Source organism: Osmerus mordax, chromosome 6 (assembly GCF_038355195.1).
Source record: "Osmerus mordax isolate fOsmMor3 chromosome 6, fOsmMor3.pri, whole genome shotgun sequence".
NCBI lineage: Eukaryota > Metazoa > Chordata > Actinopteri > Osmeriformes > Osmeridae > Osmerus > Osmerus mordax.
Genome location: NC_090055.1, coordinates 19,503,566 through 19,521,106, shown reverse-complemented (window position 1 = coordinate 19,521,106; position 17,541 = coordinate 19,503,566). Strand labels below are relative to the sequence as shown.

The 17,541-nt window shown below is 51.0% G+C and overlaps 1 protein-coding gene across 2 annotated transcripts; it reads right to left on the bottom strand.

Moving 5' to 3' along the window:
• Positions 1 to 3,478: 3,478 nt before the first annotated feature.
• On the bottom strand, positions 3,479 to 17,427 carry LOC136943743 (E3 ubiquitin-protein ligase znrf2-like; the record flags this gene model as incomplete). 2 transcript variants are annotated; one of them, XM_067237177.1, is given in 4 exon segments in its annotated part: positions 3,479 to 3,738; positions 4,338 to 4,416; positions 5,245 to 5,350; positions 17,332 to 17,427. In XM_067237177.1, coding segments are annotated over 3 exon segments (260 nt in total), but the record flags the coding sequence as incomplete, so codon positions are not given.
• Between the last annotated feature and the right edge of the window lie 114 nt (positions 17,428 to 17,541).

Genomic DNA, 17,541 nt, shown 5'->3' with positions numbered 1-17,541 from the left:
AAAAGATGAATGTTTTCTAGGCATGTACTGTTGGGTGGGTTACAGAAGTACCTTAAGATGATGAGCCACAATAAAAGTTTGTTTTATTCTCAATCTCTTGATGACATCTTTCATTCAAGTTAATCTCTTTCGTTAATTCTCTTCGTTTTCGAAGCATTCATCTTCCTGCCATTGTGTGCATGTGTAGCTGGTGGGATTTCATGTAATTGTTTTGTCTTATCCATGTTTGCAGTAATGTTCAAATGTTATGTTAACGCAAACAAGGATAATGCAAAAGAATGACATGAAACCCCACCAGCTACACATGCAGCTACACATCCAGTCAAGCTCTACCCTCTCACACGCTAGGATCAATACAGGATATTATTGATAATTGTTTTGCCTTGATCACCCTCTCCCTGTCAAACAAATCCCATTGTTCTGTTACTACGGGCAACAATCGTCAGGTAAACACCATTTGACCAAGGTGGTTGTGGATAGGTGTCGACCCTCTAGGATTGATATGGGCTCAGAAAAAGCAGAGTAACAAACATCTGGTTGAACATACATTGACCCCCTCGGCTTCCCGCACGCACACACACACACACACACACACACACACACACACACACACACACACACACACACACACACACACACACACACACACACACACACACACACACACACACACACACACACACACACACACACACACACACACACACACACACACACACACACACACACACACACACACACACACACACACGGGATAATAAAAGGTGCTTGACGTCTTATAACTCATATAAGGCTGTCCTGGAGTCCAGTGTGTCATCCTTCTCTCCTCCCTCCCCCATGTCTGTCCCTCCCCCCCTCCCTCCCCCCCCCTCCCCCCTCCCTCCCTCCCCTCTCTTCAAATACAGAGGTCACACAGGATGCTTCACAATCATGAGCTGTTGCGCAACATTTTTTTGAAGAGAAACAGATTTCTTTAAAAGTGAGGTTCAAGCCTCGGGTTACTAGGGACTTTGGGAGGCTGTTTTCATATACGCTGTACACCAAACAGGAACCCCCACCAGGAGACAACTTTCACACACGAGAACAAGGTTCTCCACAACATCGACCCGACGAAAAGGAGAAGCAGCATTAGTTTTTTTTTAACAACAGGAACACTATATAAGCTAGCTGAATCAGGTGTGAGAGAGGATAACCCAGCAGTTAGCATTGATGAAACATGAAAATACACTTTGAAAACCTGCGAGAATACACCCAAACAATACAGCTCTTCTAAACTGGGCTGTTAAATTATTCTTTAACTAACGGAAACACCCTTTGGACGTGCTATGAAGATTCAGGTTGCGGTGACAGGTTATTTGCGGGAATCCAACATCATTACAGACTGAGCTAGAGGATACATCACTAAACACAGCTGTAAAATCACTCGGGGCTGTAAAATCACTCGGGGCTGAAATTGAAGATGACCCACTGATTGTAAAAAGCTTTGACTTTAAAATGTCACATAGGCGTATATATTTTCTTTTTCTCTCATGACAAATCTGGATAAATCTAGGTCAAAACCACTCAACAATTAGCAGCGTATTCGTAGAAAGCTTTAAAACCTTTAAAAGAAGAAATGTTTCAAGGCCTTTTTGATAAGAGAGACGCTGAAATGGGATGTTTCTTTTTAGATGATGTGCAAGTAAAAAAAAAATGATTAAAGGGAGAGTGTGCATACACCAACCACAGTTTTGTCAAACTTACTCATGAAGTCATAAAGATCGTATCTCACCATGAAGCTGAAAATCAGGACATGCTAACTAGGACTCTAAGAACATCCCATAAACCTATTATATCTTCATTTAAACCATCATAAACAACAGCCTCAGTAACTTTTATTTTGAATTTGACAGTGGACTATCCCTTTAAGTGGTCATAGAGGGGCCCGACATTCAAATGCCTCATTAGCATCTCGTTCTACTGCTGGCTCCCCACCAATTAGGAGGAAGGGTCTCCTGATGCCTCCACTGTGATAGGCTGCAGAGTTACGGGCTAAATCTTCTGATTGGTGGAAGCCAGTGTGCTATATCAGGCAGGCAACTACTGTATTAGAAAAGAAAGATGGACAAACTTGGACAAACATGATGAGCGAAAAGAGACAATCCCTCTCATCGCTCACTGAGCATTAAGGCCTGACTTCTGGAGAACAAAATCTAAAGAACAAAAAAAAGAAAAATAACACACCACAACATTATTACAGTATGTCGAATCTTGCACAGTCAAATCATTTTGCATAACTGACACGCATCATGATAAACATTGATTGACATTGAGGGTGGAAGAAGAGGAGAACCATGTGAAAAGCAAGAACACATCTCGACCCGTCAGGAACCACGGAGCTGGAGGTCGTCAGGGGGGTCGGGGGGGAACCGCTGGCCCAGGATAGAGTCCTTGGGGTGGGCATCTGGGCTCAGCGCAGGGCCTCATGCCCCAGACGGGTATTGCTACAGTCTAAGAGGATCCTTCTCTTTGCTACAGTTTAAGAGGATCCTTCTCTCTGCAGTGAGGAGGAGCCAGGTAGAGAACCTGCCTGGGGTCGGGGTCTCTCTGCTCTCGGACCGTGCTCCACGGCTGGCACCTGGGGGGTGGCGCCACCCGGTGGTGGGTTTGCACACAGCGGAGGACTTCTAATCTCAGTGAGGCTGAAAACAAGGGGGAGTATGTGTGTGTGTGAGTGTATGGGCGTGAGTATGTGTGTGTGTGTGAGTGTATGGGTGTGTGTGCGTGTCTGTGTGTGTATGTCTCGGTGCGTGTGTGTGTGTGAGTGTATGGGTGTGTGTGTGTGTGTGTCTGTGTGTGTATGTCTCGGTGTGTGTGTGTGTGTGTGTGAGAGTGTGGGGTTCACATTCAGCTGGGTCTATCCGTCGCCTGAGAGACGCTCAGTGAGACAGAGAGGCTGAACCAATCACACGGCTCAGTTCCATAGTCCCGCCCTGCTAGTCCCGTGTGATGAGGAAGTGAAGGCACTGGTAGACACAGTCGTGAGGAGGAGGGGGAGGAGCCACTATCCTGGCTCCTCCCCTCTGCCCCCTGATGTACAATCAGCTCCGATGGGGTGGAAGGAGCCCCAGTGCACATGTGCATCACAGATGCTCAGCCAATCACAGGAGAGATCACTGAGGGTGGGTTTTCCAGGAAGTGACGGTCAGCGGTGCCAGGCTCAGTCTGTGTGTGTGTGTGTGTGTGTGTGCCTGTGTGTGTGAGAGAGAGATTAGACCAACAGCATTTTCCTGATTGGATTTTTGTGCAACAGAAGATCCCTCTCCCCACATCTATGATGTACGAGTGGGAAGGGCTTGTGTGTGTGTGTGTATGGGAGAGTGTGTGTGTGTATGGGAGTGTGTGTGTGTGTGTGTATGTGAGTGTGTGTGTATGGGAGTGTTTTTGTGTGTGTGTGTATACTAGGAAACAGGTCAGCATAGAATGGTGTATCCCTGAAGATTGCTTTAATGAGTTTTGGCACCTTGTAGTACTTATATATAGGAGGTCAGAGGTCATGGGGCGTGGTAGTAGAGATGGGGGGGGGGCTGAGGTACCGGAGATGGGGAGGGGGGGTCGGCCGGAGGAGGCGGAGTCTATAAAGTGGGTGTGTCAGCCACAAAGTCACAGTGTCCAGCAGTCTCCTTGGCAACAGGGAGGAGGAGGGGATTCACATTGTGGTGTGTTGTCATTGGAGCAGAGACTCGAGGGGGGAGGGACCTGCAGGGAGAAACACCAATCAGTACGTCAGACATCAGCTGGGAGGATGAGGAAGATGATGAAGAGGATGGAGTCATGACACAGCTAAAAGAACCAACATCCCAGCATGGTGAGAAGGATAATATCCACACAGAGGCAGTGATTAGGGTCAAACCTAAATGTAGTTCCTTCAAAAGGATCTTTCTTTAAATAGTATTCTTTTCATTATAATTATCTTATGTATAATAATTGTTCATGTTATTATAATTCACAGATGCTGTCCTGTGATACTTCCTGTTCAGTAGGTGTTTCATGAGCCTGTCTGTGTAAAGCCACATTCTCACCATAGCGTATGTCTACTTCCCGTGCAGACTCACATGGAACAAGGAGTTTGATGTGTACATTTTCTAAATGACCACCGGTGCATTTTCCCTTCCATAATACGGACGCAGAAGTGAAATAAGTTCAACTTTTGAGCGAATGGGGATCCAACCAATCAGAGCTCAGATGTGTCACACACCAGCCTATCCGTGTACAGCACAGGAATGTGGAGCACACACAGCATACTGTGGACAGGGGTGAGGACTGACTCGTCTGTTAGTCGAGTCAAGGAGACTCACCTGTGCAAACTTAGCCTTCCTTTAATCTGATGGGTGTTCTGGACAAGACCTGTTCACCTCAAACCACTCATCAATACACCTAGAGAAGAGAGAGAGAGGGAGAGGGAGTGAGGTAGAGAAGAGAGGGATAGAGAGAGAGAGAGGGTGGGTGGATAAAAAGAGAGTGAGAACTAAAAAGAGTAAAAAACTAATGTTAATGACACCGTGCTCTCCACAACTGCTACACACCCACTGGTTGTGACAGACAGGCCCAGATGGATGGAGAGAGACAGAGCGAGAGACAAAAGCAGAGAGATAGATGGAGGAAGATGGAGGGAGGAAGATGGAGGGAAAGAAAGATATGGTGAGAGATATGAGTGGAGGGAGACGGAGGGAGAGGGATATAGAGGGGGAGAGTTAGAGGGAGAGAAGGAGAGGAGGAGAGAGAGGAGGAGAGAGAGGGGGAGAGATGGAGGGAGAGATGGGGAGGGAGAGATGGAGGGAGAGGTGGGGAGGGAGAGATGGAGGGAGAGATGGAGGGAGAGATGGGGAGGGAGAGATGGAGGGAGAGATGGAGGGAGAGATGGGGAGGGAGAGATGGAGGGAGAGGTGGGGAGGGAGAGATGGAGGGAGAGATGGAGGGAGAGATGGGGAGGGAGAGATGGAGGGAGAGATGGAGGGAGAGATGGGGAGGGAGAGATGGAGGGAGAGATGGAGGGAGAGATGGGGAGGGAGAGATGGAGGGAGAGGTGGGGAGGGAGAGATGGAGGGAGAGATGGAGGGAGAGATGGGGAGGGAGAGATGGAGGGAGAGATGGAGGGAGAGATGGGGAGGGAGAGATGGAGGGAGAGATGGAGGGAGAGGTGGAGGGAGAGATGGAGGGAGAGATGGAGGGAGAGATGGAGGAGAGATGGAGAGTGTTCCTCACCCTTTGTGGTAGATGCAGAGGCAGGGCAGGCGTGCAATGGTGTCCCCCTGGACCAGATCCTCCAGGCAGATGGAACACTCCCCTGCATCCTTGCTCAGCACATCCTCTGGAGACAGGACACAAGAGACACAGGTGTCACAGGAGACACAGGTGACACAAGAGACCCAGGTGACACGGGTGTCACAGGAGACACAGGTGACACATGAGACCCAGGTGACACGGGTATCACAGGAGACACAGGTGACACAGGTGACACAGGTGACACGGGTGTCACAGGAGACACAGGTGACACAGGTGTCACAGGAGACACAGGAGACACAGAAGACACAGGTGTCACAGGCTCGTCTGAATCGCTTCCTCTGCCCAGTCCCCTGCTCGCAATGCTGCTCTACTCTACGTACAACTGTACTGTACTCTACTGTATTCTACTGTACTCTACTGTACTGTACTCTACAGTACTGTACAGTAATCTGCTTTATGCTACTTTACTGTACTCTACAGTACTGTACAGTAATCTGCTTTATGCTACTTTACTGTACTCTAATTCTGCTGTACTCTCAACATCCAAGGCTGCTGTACTTTGCTGAGGATAAAACGTCCATACTTTCCAAAATGCGGTACCACAAACAGCCAGGAGGGGGCGCTGTTGGCCCATGGTTAAGATGATACTGTTAAGGACGGCTTGGCGAGCACGTAACCACCCCCTTACCCCTTACCTTACCTTACCCCTCTCCTCTCAAGCTCAAGTGCACACACACACACACACTAGCACACGCACATTCACACAAACACACGCAAGCGGACACAAACACAGCCTAGTTAAAAATGGTTTCTGACTCGTAACTAGTAACTGTCAACAGCCAGTTAGAGGCAGAACTGAGCTTGACTCTGAAACAGAATACCAGTCTGAAACAGACATCCAGTCTGAAACAGGCTACCAGTCTGAAACAGGCTACCAGTCTGAAACAGACATCCAGTCTGAAACAGGCTACCAGTCTGAAACAGGCTACCAGTCTGAAACAGACATCCAGTCTGAAACAGGCTACCAGTCTGAAACAGGCTACCAGTCTGAAACAGACATCCAGTCTGAAACAGGCTACCAGTCTGAAACCGACTACCAGTCTGAAACAGACATCCAGTCGAAACAGGCTACCAGTCTGAAACAGGCTACCAGTCTGAAACATGCTACCAGTCTGAAACAGACATCCAGTCTGAAACAGGCTACCAGTCTGAAAACCGACTACCAGTCTGAAACAGGCTACCAGTTTGAAACAGACTACCAGTCTGAAACATGCTACCTATCTGAAACAGACATCCAGTCTGAAACCGACATCCAGTCTGAAACAGGCTACCAGTCTGAAACAGGCTACCAGTCTGAAACAGACATCCAGTCTGAAACATACCTCGAGTCAAACACACACACACGCACACATTTTTTCAGGAACATGAGGCCAGTGAACTCAGATGAGCTAGATGAGCCACTAATGATGCGGCAGAATGAACCCCTTCCACTGTCTGGAGCAGGGCCACTCAGGGCCTGATACACCGCTGAACCCTCCACTATCTGGAGCAGGGCCACTCAGGGCCTGATACACCACTGAACCCTCCACTGTCTGGAGCAGGGACACTCAGGGCCTGATACACCGCTGAACCCTCCACTGTCTGGAGCAGGGCCACTCAGGGCCTGATACACCACTGAACCCTCCACTGTCTGGAGCAGGGCCACTCAGGGCCTGATACACCACTGAACCCTCCACTGTCTGGAGCAGGGCCACTCAGGGCCTGATACACCACTGAACCCTCCACTGTCTGGAGCAGGGCCACTCAGGGCCTGATACACCACTGAACCCTCCACTGTCTGGAGCAGGGACACTCAGGGCCTGATACACCGCTGAACCCTCCACTGTCTGGAGCAGGGCCACTCAGGGCCTGATACACCGCTGAACCCTCCACTATCTGGAGCAGGGCCACTCAGGGCCTGATACACCACTGAACCCTCCACTGTCTGGAGCAGGGACACTCAGGGCCTGATACACCGCTGAACCCTCCACTGTCTGGAGCAGGGCCACTCAGGGCCTGATACACCACTGAACCCTCCACTGTCTGGAGCAGGGCCACTCAGGGCCTGATACACCACTGAACCCTCCACTGTCTGGAGCAGGGCCACTCAGGGCCTGATACACCACTGAACCCTCCACTGTCTGGAGCAGGGCCACTCAGGGCCTGATACACCACTGAACCCTCCACTGTCTGGAGCAGGGACACTCAGGGCCTGATACACCGCTGAACCCTCCACTGTCTGGAGCAGGGCCACTCAGGGCCTGATACACCACTGAACCCTCCACTGTCTGGAGCAGGGCCACTCAGGGCCTGATACACCGCTGAACCCTCCACTGTCTGGAGCAGGGACACTCAGGGCCTGAATCTACTGCTAGCACTAACGCAGTGTCTAACCTTGGTCTAGCACAGGGTCCTATCATTGCTAACCCAAATAAGATAAGAACTGGCCCCGCAGCTACTGATAAGGCAAACGTTAGAAATGCAAACACAACACCACATATGGCCACTATCTTGATTGGAGATGCCATGACAGCACATGTTAAACTGGCAAAGACAGAAAATATTTGTCTTAGCAACACATCTGTCGAGGAACTGTCCTCAGAGGTACAAACAATCCTCAACAATAAACCAAACAACCCTAAGATTATCATCCACACTGGCTCGTTTGATATCCTACACAAGAAAACTGGCACTGAGATACTTAAAAAACATTTCACCCAGCTACTGAACACACTTAACAGATATCAAGATATATTCATCAGTGGACCGATTGCATGCTTTCGCAGAGGAAAAGAAGCCTTCAGTCGACTACTATCTTTCAACACATGGTTGGCATCTGTCTGTCTGACACACAAACTGAGATTTATCGATAACTTCAATGTGTTCTGGAACTGTGCAGACCGTTTTCAAGCTGACGGACTCCACCCAAACCGTAGAGGATCTCGACTACTAACAGCAAGGATGGAGGGAGGGAGGGAGATGGAGGGAGCGAGAGGGAGATGGAGGGAGAGAGGGAGATGGAGGGAGGGAGAGAGATGGAGGGAGCGAGAGGGAGATGGAGAGAGATAGAGAGATGATTACATCAGCATGGTATGTTCAGGGATTCCTTCCACAAGGGAGATGGAGGGAGAGAGGGAGATGGAGGGAGAGAGGGAGAGAGGGAGATGGAGGGAGGGAGAGAGAGGGAGATGGAGGGAGAGGGAGATGGAGGGAGCGAGGGAGAGAGAGAGAGGGAGATGGAGGGAGGGAGAGAGAGGGAGATGGAGGGAGATGGAGGGAGCGAGAGGGAGATGGAGGGAGGGAGGGAGATGGAGGGAGCGAGAGGGAGATGGAGGGAGAGAGGGAGATGGAGGGAGGGAGAGAGATGGAGGGAGCGAGAGGGAGATGGAGAGAGATAGAGAGATGATTACATCAGCATGGTATGTTCAGGGATTCCTTCCACAAGGACTCTGCAGTGAAGGGAAACTCTTGTTGGGCAGGTAGTTAGTGTGTGAGTCTATGTATGTTTATGTGTGTATGTAAAGGTCTGTGTGTATGCGTTAATCCAGAGTACATGTATCCGAGCGGTATACATGCTTGCTGGACTGCAGATGCCACTGTGGCCAGATTAGATCACCTGGACTCTCCCTGCCCACCAGTAAACAGGCTTACGTAACATGAGATTAACCTACATACAGCACACTCAGATGAGGACTCCGTCCCTGTGTGTGTGTGTGTGGGTAAACATAGAGTGAGAGGGGGGAGGGGAGAGAGAGGGGGGGAGATAAAGAGAGAGGGGAGAGAGATACATCGTAACAGGGCTACAAAAAGTGGAGAGTAGAGTGGAGTTCAAAGTACAGTCTCCAAATGTCTTCCTGGTTGACCTATGACCCAGGAAGTAAGTGTGGAGGATTAAGGATGAGGGAGGATGACATACTAACCCTGCTCTGGGATCAGCCTGTACTGGCCTATTTCTCCTTTACAGTCTCTTTCCCCCCCCCTCCCTCTTTCCCTCTCTCCCTCTCTGTAATCTCTCACTCCCTCCCCCACCCCCACTCTCTGTCCAGTCTCTCTTTACAGACTATTTTCTTGCTGTTCTCTCAACAGACTTTCTCGTCTCTCAACACTTTATATCTCTCTGGCCTCTCTCCACAGTCTCTCTAGCTAGCCTGTAGTTCTCCTGCCAGTCTCTCTGCTGGTCTCTCCTCCTCAGTGTGTGGTAGAGTGGTCTGCTGAGAGCAGACAAGCAGCTGCTGTGACGGTCTGGGTCTCCAAACCTGCTCTGTTTACACTGCCCTGCTACTGGAATAGGCACAGCCTGCATACCTTAGTGTGTGTGTGTGTGTGTGTGTACGTGTGTGTACGTGTATGTTTGTGTGTGTGTGTGTGTGTGTGTGGTAAACAGAGTTAAGCAGCAGGACTGGTGTACATGACATCGGAGCGGTGGGTATGTGTGTGTGAGAAAATGTGTGTGCGTGTGTTCTCTGCAGCCAGGAGCTGGTCACACGACCAGCCTGGATTTATGACATCCTCTTAGTGACCTTGACAGAATGACAGCAGAGAGGGAGGAGAGAGCCAGTCCTGCAGAACTGCACAGAGACACACACATACACACACACACACACACATACATACACACACACACACGTACACAGACACCTACATGCACACGTACAAACACATGTGCACACCCACATGTACACATGCACAGGTATACACACAAACTAAAACACAGACACACTAATGAGCACACACACTAACACCACAGCATGTATCCAGTAGGACGGCACCAGAGCAGCATCATACAGGCACAGCAGTCTCCTCTGAGCAGCAGGCACCATGCAGTCTCCACTGAGCAGCAGGCACCATGCAGTCTCTTCTGAGCAGCAGGCACCATGCAGTCTCCGCTGAGCAGCAGGCACCATGCAGTCTCCTCTGAGCAGCAGGCACCATGCAGTCTCCACTGAGCAGCAGGCACAGCAGTCTCCTCTGAGCAGCAGGCACCATGCAGTCTCCGCTGAGCAGCAGGCACCATGCAGTCTCCACTGAGCAGCAGGCACCATGCAGTCTCCTCTGAGCAGCAGGCACCATGCAGTCTCCACTGAGCAGCAGGCACAGCAGTCTCCTCTGAGCAGCAGGCACCATGCAGTCTCCGCTGAGCAGCAGGCACCATGCAGTCTCCACTGAGCAGCAGGCACCATGCAGTCTCCTCTGAGCAGCAGGCACCATGCAGTCTCCGCTGAGCAGCAGGCACCATGCAGTCTCCGCTGAGCAGCAGGCACCATGCAGTCTCCACTGAGCAGCAGGCACCATGCAGTCTCCGCTGAGCAGCAGGCACCATGCAGTCTCCGCTGAGCAGCAGGCACCATGCAGTCTCCGCTGAGCAGCAGGCACCATGCAGTCTCCACTGAGCAGCAGGCACCATGCAGTCTCCACTGAGCAGCAGGCACCATGCAGTCTCCACTGAGCAGCAGGCACCATGCAGTCTCCACTGAGCAGCAGGCACCATGCAGTCTCTTCTGAGCAGCAGGCACCATGCAGTCTCCGCTGAGCAGCAGGCACCATGCAGTCTCCGCTGAGCAGCAGGCACCATGCAGTCTCCGCTGAGCAGCAGGCACCATGCAGTCTCCACTGAGCAGCAGGCACCATGCAGTCTCCACTGAGCAGCAGGCACCATGCAGTCTCCGCTGAGCAGCAGGCACCATGCAGTCTCCACTGAGCAGCAGGCACCATGCAGTCTCCACTGAGCAGCAGGCACCATGCAGTCTCCACTGAGCAGCAGGCACCATGCAGTCTCCGCTGAGCAGCAGGCACCATGCAGTCTCCACTGAGCAGCAGGCACCATGCAGTCTCCACTAAGCAGCAGGCACCATGCAGTCTCCGCTGAGCAGCAGGCACCATGCAGTCTCCGCTGAGCAGCAGGCACCATGCAGTCTCCACTGAGCAGCAGGCACCATGCAGTCTCCACTAAGCAGCAGGCACCATGCAGTCTCCGCTGAGCAGCAGGCACCATGCAGTCTCCGCTGAGCAGCCGCACCATGCACTTTTGAGAGTGTCTTCTGGACCAATAAGAACAGCGTATTGGTCCAATTATTACACTAGTATATAAGAAACACACTTCCTGTCTGGTGCTGCCCTCCCCCTCGGAATCTCCAACAGACCCCTCCCCTTTCCTCTCCTCTCCTTCCCTCTCCTCTGTTCGGGTGTCAAAGCTGTGGTCGATAGAGGTGTTGAAATTAATCGAATAATCGACGCATCGCGATGCGGACATGGACGATGCTGCAGTGGCCGACCATAATGTGTTTGCTTGTTGCTTGTTAATTTTCCTGCCGCGGCATAAACATTCAAATGAAAAATAACATTCTCAGTAGCCTAACCCGTTTCATCTAGACCTATGATAGACTCTAGTCTCATCTGGGTCTCATTTACCTGACTTCATTTGTCGCGCTTCGTATACGTGCCAGAGCAAAATGGCTGAGGGTGGTTGTGAGACGTAAGGGGGTGGAGGCAGGTAAGGGGGTGGAGGCAGGTAAGGGGGTGGAGGCAGGTAAAGGGTAGAGGCAGGTAAGGGGGTGGAGGCAGGTAAGGGGGTGGAGGCAGGTAAAGGGTAGAGGCAGGTAAGGGGGTGGAGGCAGGTAAGGGGGTGGAGGCAGGTAAAGGGTAGAGGCAGGTAAGGGGGTGGAGGCAGGTAAGGGGGTGGAGGCAGGTAAGGGGGTGGAGGCAGGTTAGGGGGTGGAGGCAGGTTAGGGGGTGGAGGCAGGTAAGGGGGTGGAGGCAGGTAAGGGGGTGGAGGCAGGTAAAGGGTAGAGGCAGGTAAAGGGATGGAGGCAGGTAAGGGGGTGGAGGCAGGTAAAGGGCTGGAGGCAGGTAAAGGGATGGAGGCAGGTAAAGGAGTGGAGGCAGGTAAAGGAATGGAGGCAGGTTAGGGGGTGGAGGCAGGTTAGGGGGTAGAGGCAGGTACAGGGGTGGAGGCAGGTAATGGGGTGGAAGCAGGTAAAGGGGTGGAGGCAGGTAAGGGGGTGGAGGCAGGTAAAGGGGTGGAGGCAGGTTAGGGGGTGGAGGCAGGTAAAGGGATGGAGGCAGGTTAGGGGGTGGAGGCAGGTAAAGGGGAGGAGGCAGGTAAGGCAAGTCCTTGGAGGGCAGAAAGTAAACAACTGAGATCCACACAAACAAGCTGATTAAACATTTACATTTTACATTTAGTCATTTAGCAGACGCTCTTATCCAGAGAGACTTACAGTAAGTACAGAGACATTCCCCTGAAGCAAGTAGGGTGAAGTGCCTTGCCCAAGGACACAACATCATTTGGCACTGCCGGGAATCGAACTGGCAACCTTCAGATTACTAGCCCGATTCCCTAACCGCTCAGCCACCTGACTCCCTAACACTGTGTGTGTGTTATTAACCTTTACACACTGAAGAAGTAAAAGGTCAAAAGACTTTTAACACAGGCCTTGTGGCTCTAACTTGTCTAGTTTATACAGAACACACACACACACACAAGGAACACGCACACACACACACACAAGGAACACACACACAGCGCTGTGTGGTGCTGTCAACCCCCCTCCCAACCTAATGACAGGTCACATGACCCTTCCGGCATGGGGGGAGGAATAAACTGGGACCACGTTACTGTGGTAACAGGCCACGTTCCCACGGTAACAGGCCAATGAGTCACGGCATGAGTGGGGGAATCTCCCACGTATGAGGTCATTGTCGGACCGGGCGGGGCAGAAACGATCCTCCAGGGCACCACCCTGTAGCTGTGGGAGATCAACGAAAACGCTAAATGTCGGATGAATATTAATAAATGCTCATTTGACAGACCGTTTCCATCCAAACAGACGTACGACCGGGGATTCCAAACTGCGACCTCTTGATCTGCCGTTGAACGCTCTAACCACTGAGCTGTTCCCAGCCCTTCACAGATGAAGAACAACATCACTAACTCCCACAGACCGGTCAGACTGGTGGGGCTGTGGAGAACTGGACTAAGAACAAACCTGCACTTGCACCTGACAGAAGCAGTAGATCTATCCTGCCGTCCGGCCAGACAGAAGCAGTAGATCTATCCTGCCGTCCGGCCAGACAGAAGCAGTAGATCTATCCTGCCGTTCGGCCAGACAGAAGCAGTAGATCTATCCTGCCGTCCGGCCAGACAGAAGCAGTAGATCTATCCTGCCGTCCGGCCAGACAGAAGCAGTAGATCTATCCTGCCGTTCGGCCAGACAGAAGCAGTAGATCTATCCTGCCGTCCAGCCAGACAGAAGCAGTGGATCCATCCTGCCGTCCAGCCAGACAGAAGCAGTAGATCCATCCTGCCGTCCGGCCAGACAGAAGCAGTGGATCTATCCTGCCGTCCAGCCAGACAGAAGCAGTAGATCCATCCTGCCGTCCAGCCAGACAGAAGCAGTAGATCTATCCTACCGTCCAGCCAGACAGAAGCAGTAGATCCATCCTGCCGTCCAGCCAGACAGAAGCAGTAGATCCATCCTGCCGTCCGGCCAGACAGAAGCAGTAGATCTACCCTGCCGTCCAGCCAGACAGAAGCAGTGGATCTATCCTGCCGTCCAGCCAGACAGAAGCAGCCGATCTACCCTGCCGTCCAGCCAGCCAGAAGCAGTGGATCTATCCTGCCGTCCAGCCAGACAGAAGCAGCTAATCTGAATTAGCTAATCTGACCTTCCATGCTAATCTAGATAGAACTGTCGTATGACAGATGATACACACAGGATCACACATGTAGATACAGCAACACACACACATACACACATACAGACACACACACACACACACAGCCCAGTCTTGGCATGGGCAGGCTCAAGCTAATTAAAGTGGAAGAGAGCGTTATAGAGATGATAAATCAGTGAAAACAGGTATTGACCCATCCTGCTTTTTGGGTTTAGCTGAGGAGGTCTTTGGCAGGGGGACTGGAGAGAGACCAGCTCCACTTTGTCACCCTGCCAGTAGAGACCGTTAAGCAAACAAAACAGTGTGTCTGGCCAGAGCAGGGCTAATGTTTTCTCTTGTGTGTGTGTGTCTGTGTGTGTATGTCTGTATGTGTGTGTCTGTTTGTGTGTTTGTGTGTGTGTGTGTGTGCTGCGTGGCTTGGACATCAGTAGAAACAGGAAAGGTTGAGGTGAGAGAAGCGAGTACAGGATGGATATTAATTAAAACACTAACTGCTGTAATTCTGAAACAATGTTTTCACACAATGATAATATCTCTGGGGCGCAACATGGGTGTGAATGTTCTAATATGATCTTATATTTCTGTGTGTGTGTATGTGACTGTGTTTATGCAAGTGCGTGTTTGTGTGAGTTTGTGTGTGTAGAAAATGTATTTATAATTAGAGAGGAGGGAGAGAGAGAGAGAGGGAGGGGGAGGGAAGGAGAGAGAGAGGGAAGGAGAGAGAGAGGGAGGGAGAGAAAGGGGGAAGGAGGGATGGATGGATGGAGAGAGAGAGAGAGAGAGAGAGAGAGAGAGAGAGAGAGAGAGAGAGAGAGAGAGAGAGAGAGAGAGAGAGAGAGAGAGAGAGAGAGAGAGAGAGAGAGAGAGAGGGAAAAGGAAGGAGATAAATAGACAGAGAAAGAGAGAAAGAGAAATATTGAGAGAAGATGAGAGAAAGTCAGGAGGACATGGAGGACAGATGGAGGACAGAAAGAGAGAAAGAAATGGAGAGGAGGAAGAGTGAGTGAGAGAGCAAGAGATGAACATGAGATAAGGCATGGAGAGAGAAAATATACTTTTAAATATAATTTGATGACTCAAAAAGCCTCTCTCTCTCTCTCTCTCTCTGTCTGTCTGTCTGTCTCTCTCTCTCTCTCTTTCTCTCACTCACTCTCACTCTGTCTGTCTGTCTGTCTGTCTGTCTGTCTGTCTGCCTGTCTGCCTGTCTGCCTGTCTGCCTGTTTGCCTACAGCTCCACTATTTACTGTCTGTCTGCAAACTGCAGTAAAGGGGGGAGGAGGGGGCAGGATGGGTGCATTGTGTGGGGGAGAGAAGCGGTGGGGGGGGGGGGGGGGGGGAGTTGGGGGGGAGGGTGAGGGGGTGACATGTGGGGGAGAGAAAAAGGGAGATAATGGGATTTATATGGGGAGGAAATAGAGGTTTGGTCTCTTTCTTTCTCTCTCCTCCCTCTACCCCTCCTTCCTTCCCTCTCCCCCTCACCTCCTCTCTAATCATGCATGTCCTGGACTGCAGCAGAGAAAGCAGAGGGGGAGAGAAAAGTACAGAGAGAGAGAGGTAGAGGCGGAGAGGCAGAGGTAGAGAGAGGTAGAGGCAGAGAGGCAGAGGTAGAGAGAGAGGTAGAGAGGCTGACGCAGAGGTAGAGGCAGAGAGGTGGGTGATCATCTCTGCTGTCCAACACCATTAGTCTCTATCACATGACTGACAATGTTGACCAGATCTCTCTCTCTCTCTCTCTCTCTCTCTCTCTCTCTCTCTCTCTCTCTCTCTCTCTCTCTCTCTCTCTCTCTCTCTCTCTCTCTCTCTCTCTCTCTCTCCTCTCTCTCTCTCTCTCTCTCTCTCTCTCTCTCTCTCTCTCTCTCTCTCTCACACACACACACACACACACACCATGACTAAAATATGTAGACAGGAAATAACAGCACTGCTAGTTGTGTGCATCTAATACACTAGCTGTTTGCTTCAGTCAGTCTGCCTGTCTGTCAATCTGTCAATCTCTCCGCACTTAGGTCAGCATACAAACACAGCTCTCATTAGAGAGCAGACTGGTACAGAATCAGATTAAACCAACAATCAAGATGACCGACAGCTGAATTCAAAACCCTGCATCATTACTCATAACTATCAACAGCAGCACACTGAAGACAAAATTCAACTTTCTATACACACACACTATACACACACCATACACACACACTATACACACACCATACACACACCCTCAGGCTGGAGGCTGATGGCCCTAGAGGCTAGAGGCTGAGTGCCTAAAGGCTGGAGGCTAGAGGCTGAGGGTCTAGAGACTAGGGGCTGAGACCCTATAGCCTATAGGCTGGGGGTCTAAAGGCTGGAGGCTGGGAGTCTAAAGGCTGGAGGCTGGGGGTCTAAAGGCTGGAGGCTGGGGGTCTAAAGGCTGGAGGCTGGGAGTCTAAAGGCTGGAGGCTGGGGGTCTAAAGGCTGGAGGCTGGGAGTCTAAAGGCTGGAGGCTGGGGGGCTGAGGGTCTAGAGGCTAGAGGCTAGAGACTGAGGGCCTAAGGCCAGAGGCTGGAGGCTAAGGGCTGAGAGGCCAGACTGTCCTGCTCTGCTCTGGCCCAGTCTCTGGCTGTGTGTGTTGGACATCCCACTGGGCTGATTGAGAGCGACAATGCCTGAAAGCGTGTCAAAATGCTGTAAAAACAGAGCTGATTAAGGCATGAGTCTGTGAACACAATTGGAAAACAAAAGAGAAGGGAGGAGAGAGCAAGAGAGAGAGAGAGAAAGAAAGAGACAGAGAGATATTGATAGAGGGGAAATTAGGACAGGGAAAAAGAGAGAGAGACAGTGAAATACACAGCAAGAGAGGGAGTTGTGATATTTTTGGACAGGCAGTGCTTGGACAGCTCTCAGATAGCAGCCAGGACCCCCCGCAAAAGAGCAGACGGGGGACTCACTGTGATCACAGAGCTGACACACACAGAGCCCACACACACACACACACATACACACACTGACACGGGGAGTCAGGTGGCTGAGCGGTGAGGGAATCGGGCTAGTAATCCGAAGGTTGTCAGTTCGATTCCCCGGTCATGCCAACTGACGCTGTGTCCTTGGGCAAGGCACTTCACCTTACTTGCCTCGGGGGGAATGTCCCTGTACTTACTGTAAGTCGCTCTGGATAAGAGCGTCTGCTAAATGACTAAATGTAAATGACACACAAAGCCCTCACACACACACTGACTGTACACACACACACACACTCTCTCTGGTTGGCAGTTAACATGTTGGGCTATAATAATTTGTCTCTACAACTAAAAACAACAAGCAAAACATGAATACTGCTGATTCACACACACACAGTAGGAGCAATGGGAGATGGCTTACCGTTGTACGTCACTCTGGGTTTGGTTAAACACATGACAAGGTGCAGGTCCATTTCATCTGACGAGACAAACTTGGAACACACAGGACACTTACAGCCTGCATGGAAACAGAGAGAGGAGGGAGGGAGGGGGAGAAGATCCAGGAAACAGATTAAAACTCAGAGTCCATCTGGATGTACAGTAGTGGCTGCCATAGCAACATTAGACCCTC